Source organism: Electrophorus electricus, chromosome 6 (genome assembly GCF_013358815.1).
Source record: "Electrophorus electricus isolate fEleEle1 chromosome 6, fEleEle1.pri, whole genome shotgun sequence".
NCBI lineage: Eukaryota > Metazoa > Chordata > Actinopteri > Gymnotiformes > Gymnotidae > Electrophorus > Electrophorus electricus.
The window spans coordinates 25,793,274-25,797,033 of NC_049540.1; the positions used below are offsets into that span (position 1 = coordinate 25,793,274).

The 3,760-nt window shown below is 44.7% G+C and overlaps 1 protein-coding gene across 1 annotated transcript in view; it reads right to left on the reverse strand.

The window, feature by feature from the left end:
- Positions 1-1,014: 1,014 nt before the first annotated feature.
- mmp17a (matrix metallopeptidase 17a) overlaps positions 1,015-3,760 on the reverse strand; it is a 39,937-nt gene continuing 37,191 nt past the window's right edge. The window contains exon 10 of the mRNA XM_027003706.2: positions 1,015-2,518. Within this exon, the coding sequence (XP_026859507.2) occupies positions 2,193-2,518 (326 nt within the window). The 3' untranslated portion in view covers positions 1,015-2,192. The remainder of the gene's footprint in view (positions 2,519-3,760) is intronic.

Below are 3,760 nucleotides of genomic sequence, written 5' to 3' on the forward strand. Positions count from 1 at the left end.
GAACTCCAGCCAGGCTTGATATATTAGAATGGTTGTGCCCTAAAAAGTGGCAGCCTGCGGTTACATGTGTGAGAGCCTAGCCTAAGCTCAACGGACAATACGTTCAGCACAACCTAGGACCAACGTTCACTCACTGGGATTAAATGTAGACAACTGATCAACGATGTCCAGCAGGTTCCTTAAAGATACAGCAGATGTTCAGAAACAGGATGATTGCCTTGGGCTAATTTTGCTCATTTGGCACATGCACTTGCTCCTCCTTAAGCTAGGTGATGGGATCTCTATGTGATGGCGTTTGGAGGAAAGCCTGCCAAGAAAAAGCCAAAGTATAGATTCAGGCCATAAGCCCACAACTCCCCAGCAGGCATTTCTGTTGAACATTTGGTTCGTGGATACTACTAGAACGTGACCAGTCTTCACGCCAGCAGACAGTACTGATCTCTGGGCAGTCTTTAACGTGCACTGCAGTATATCATAGGGAAAATAGCTATTCTAAGCATAAGATTCCACAGTCAAAATAAAATGAACACCATTCAAACCCACTGGATTTGTTTCTACTGGAAATGCACATACTTAAATGGGCAAGGCACAGAAAACATATAGTATACAGTTGCTCACATTTTGCTTCTGTCTCTTGTATGAGGCGAAACAGAGACCTGTTACCAAGGCGACAGATATTTTTCATACCTGTTTTCAGATAAGCACACGGTGCGTGTTAGTGCTGTGCTGCAGCGGCGTGTTATCTGAAGCGTTCGGCTCTTGGTGGGTCCTGTGCAGAAAGCAGCCTAGCCACCAAAAAGCAGGGCCTTCACTCAAGTACGTCCCATTCAAGCCCATAACCCACCACTAGAGGAGCAGAGACACGCATTTAATGGGGTTGCGTGCGTTCACCCTTCAGTGGGTGAAAAGACACAGCAGCTAGAACATCTGCCAGGTGCTCATGGCATCTGTCATAATGGCAGAGAGAATCCCTGGGCCCTCTCACTGCCCATTTGGCTTCCCAGTGATAAAAACAGACGTCAGTGCCGCCATTCACTCCTGTTTTCCTGTTTATTTTTCTACAAAAATATTTCCCCTTAGAAAAAAAAAACAGCTTGGAATTTACATTGTTTTTTGGAACTGATGTAGAAGTTTTCATCTTAAATATATCTGTATATATATATATATATATAGTATATAAGTAAATGTTTTTTTTTGTAAGTCCAGATGTTATGTGAGTGCACTCTGAGCAGGTCCAGGGTGTCTGACATAAACATCTCTGTGCCTCCAGGTACAACACTGTATGTGTACAAAAGTCTCCTTCCTGGACAGTATAAGAGTTAGAAAGCCATAAACTAAAGAAAACAGTCAGCCCCTTCATAAACAAAGCCGTAAAACAGTTATAGCTGTGGCAACCAATGCACTGGAAACCTAACCTCATGCATGCCTTCGATGACTCTGCTCCAAAATCCTTTGCTTCTTACAAAAACATACACAGTTAATTCAAAAATGAATAGTCATCAGTAATTAGGCGGAGGTCCAGGGGCCTCTGCCAGTCAGGGAGAGGGAAACAGAGAATGACAAAAGAAAGTCAGCAAGGCGTGAAAGTCAGTGCTTCCAGAGCAGAAAGGCCTGGGTCAGCGCGGATGAACACTGAGTGACTGGGGAGCCGAAGCACTTGAAGTGATGAAGAGTGATGAGAGGACACTGATGCGTGGTGTCCCATGGTGCCTTGCACTTCCACGCTGCAGACACACGGCAGGGAGCTGCAGGCAGATTTGTGCTCCTACCTCCATAGCATTTGAAGTATTACTACAATCACTATCATTGCTAGCATTATTATTAAGCATTGTTACAAGTTTTAATAAACTTTTTAAAAATATGCATGTTAAAATGAAAACTATTTTGGACATGTACTCCAAGCAAAGTGCATAAAATGAACCTGTTTTAGGCACAAAAACATGTCAATAGACACAAATAATAATAATAATAATAATTATAATAACTTTTCGTTAAAAACAATCAAAAAAACGATAACAAAAATAACCCAAAAAGCCATGTTAGACAGGTAAGATGTTTGCTGATCAGAGTGTGAGTTCCCCGTGACACAGCAGGGGGCGCCATGTCCTGCTGCTGCCCAAGCCCACAGGCCACTGGATGTCAGGTGTCAGCGTCCATGTTTATGTCGGCACTGGCCTGTGGTCAGGCCCCTGTCAGAGGGCGGCAGGCAGCAGGGTCCTCCCCAGCGTCCACAGAGGCGCCAGCATCCAGGCGGCCGAGAGTTGGAGGCGTGGCGTGGCGGGGGAACCAGAGTCCGAGGAGCACGAGCAAACCTCGAAGCCGTTCTCCGCGTGGCTGGCATGGTGCTGGCCTGGGAGGCGGGTGCCCGTGCTGTTGTTCCGCATCTCTGGGGAGTCTGACTGCATGTCCGTGCACACCAGCCAGTCTTTGCCAATAGGGCGCGGGTAGCCAGCCTCCACCTCCATATCGCTGCCCACCACCCGCCAGTACTCCTTCCCTTTAAAGAAGTAGGAGGCACCTGCAGAGATAAGGAAAAAGACACAAATCAGTAAATCGGTTTCACAAAGAGACAGAGGTTAAAAATGACTGTTTACATAAGTGCATATATTAAATGAAGCAAAGCGTTATTCCAATCTGTCATGACATTTATTACTGATGTTGGATAGAAAGTTTGGATCAGTGGATAGTTTTTTTTACTCTTTTAACAATTTTCTTTTTCTGTCTGTCTGTTTGTGTCTCTGTGTGTCTCTCTGTCTCTTTCTCTGTTATTGGAAACGTCCCCCGATACCATCTATCCGAGAGGACTCAGCAGCCAGGCCTCAAGGCCGCAGCTCAGCTCAGCCCCAGGTCAGCTGTAGGGGCTGTGGACTGTCACTTCTGAGCACGGTATGTGCTCGCATGTGCTTCAAACTGCCTCGGGGGCTGAAGGCGTCTTCAAAGAGCACACCTGACATGCTAACATGCCTCCTCCACACACATCCAGCTGTCATCCATCAGACTGACTGCAGGGTGGAGTGTTTGCACAGCTCCTGCTGAGTACGATGCAGTGTGCTCACACAGAAGTGGCGAGAAAGAGAAAGACATGGCAAACGCGAGGAGATACAGAGACAAAGCGGTTGTGCTATAGTGAGAGATGGAAGGAGACAGAAAATGTGTGTGCGTATGTCTGTGTGTCTGTGAGTGTGTGTGTTTGTGCATGTACACATGTGCCTGTGTATGTGTTTTTTGTGTGTGCTTAGGAGCAGGAAATATTTAGCTTTTTTCGGGAACATAAAAATGAAAAGCAGCATGTTATTGAAAAAGTGGGATAAATAAAAGAAAAAGACATATCAAGAAACAGAGAGACAGCTAGCCAGAGGGAACAGTGAATGTATCCTTCCTCAGTAGTGCTTTGTGCTGTAAGCTTTAGTAAATCTACACGTCTCCCATTGCATACTTGGCATACTGTTTCTTCTTCTTTTTTTTTTTTAAAACCAACCACATAGATTTTAAAAAAGCCAACTGAAAGGAAGCTGATACCTTGAAAACTGTAAAATAATGTGTGCGTGTACATATATTCATATAGAACTTATAAAGCTGATAAGTGATGTCAATGTCTGAAACGTTCTGTTTCTCTGGAAACCTTGTGCTTCAATGCAGTACTTCAATGCAATTTTGACTCTTTCTTTCTCTCTCTCATTAACTCTCTCTCTCTCTCTCTCTCTCTCTCTCTCTCTCTCTCTCTCTCTCTCTCTCTCTCTCTCTATATATATATATATAT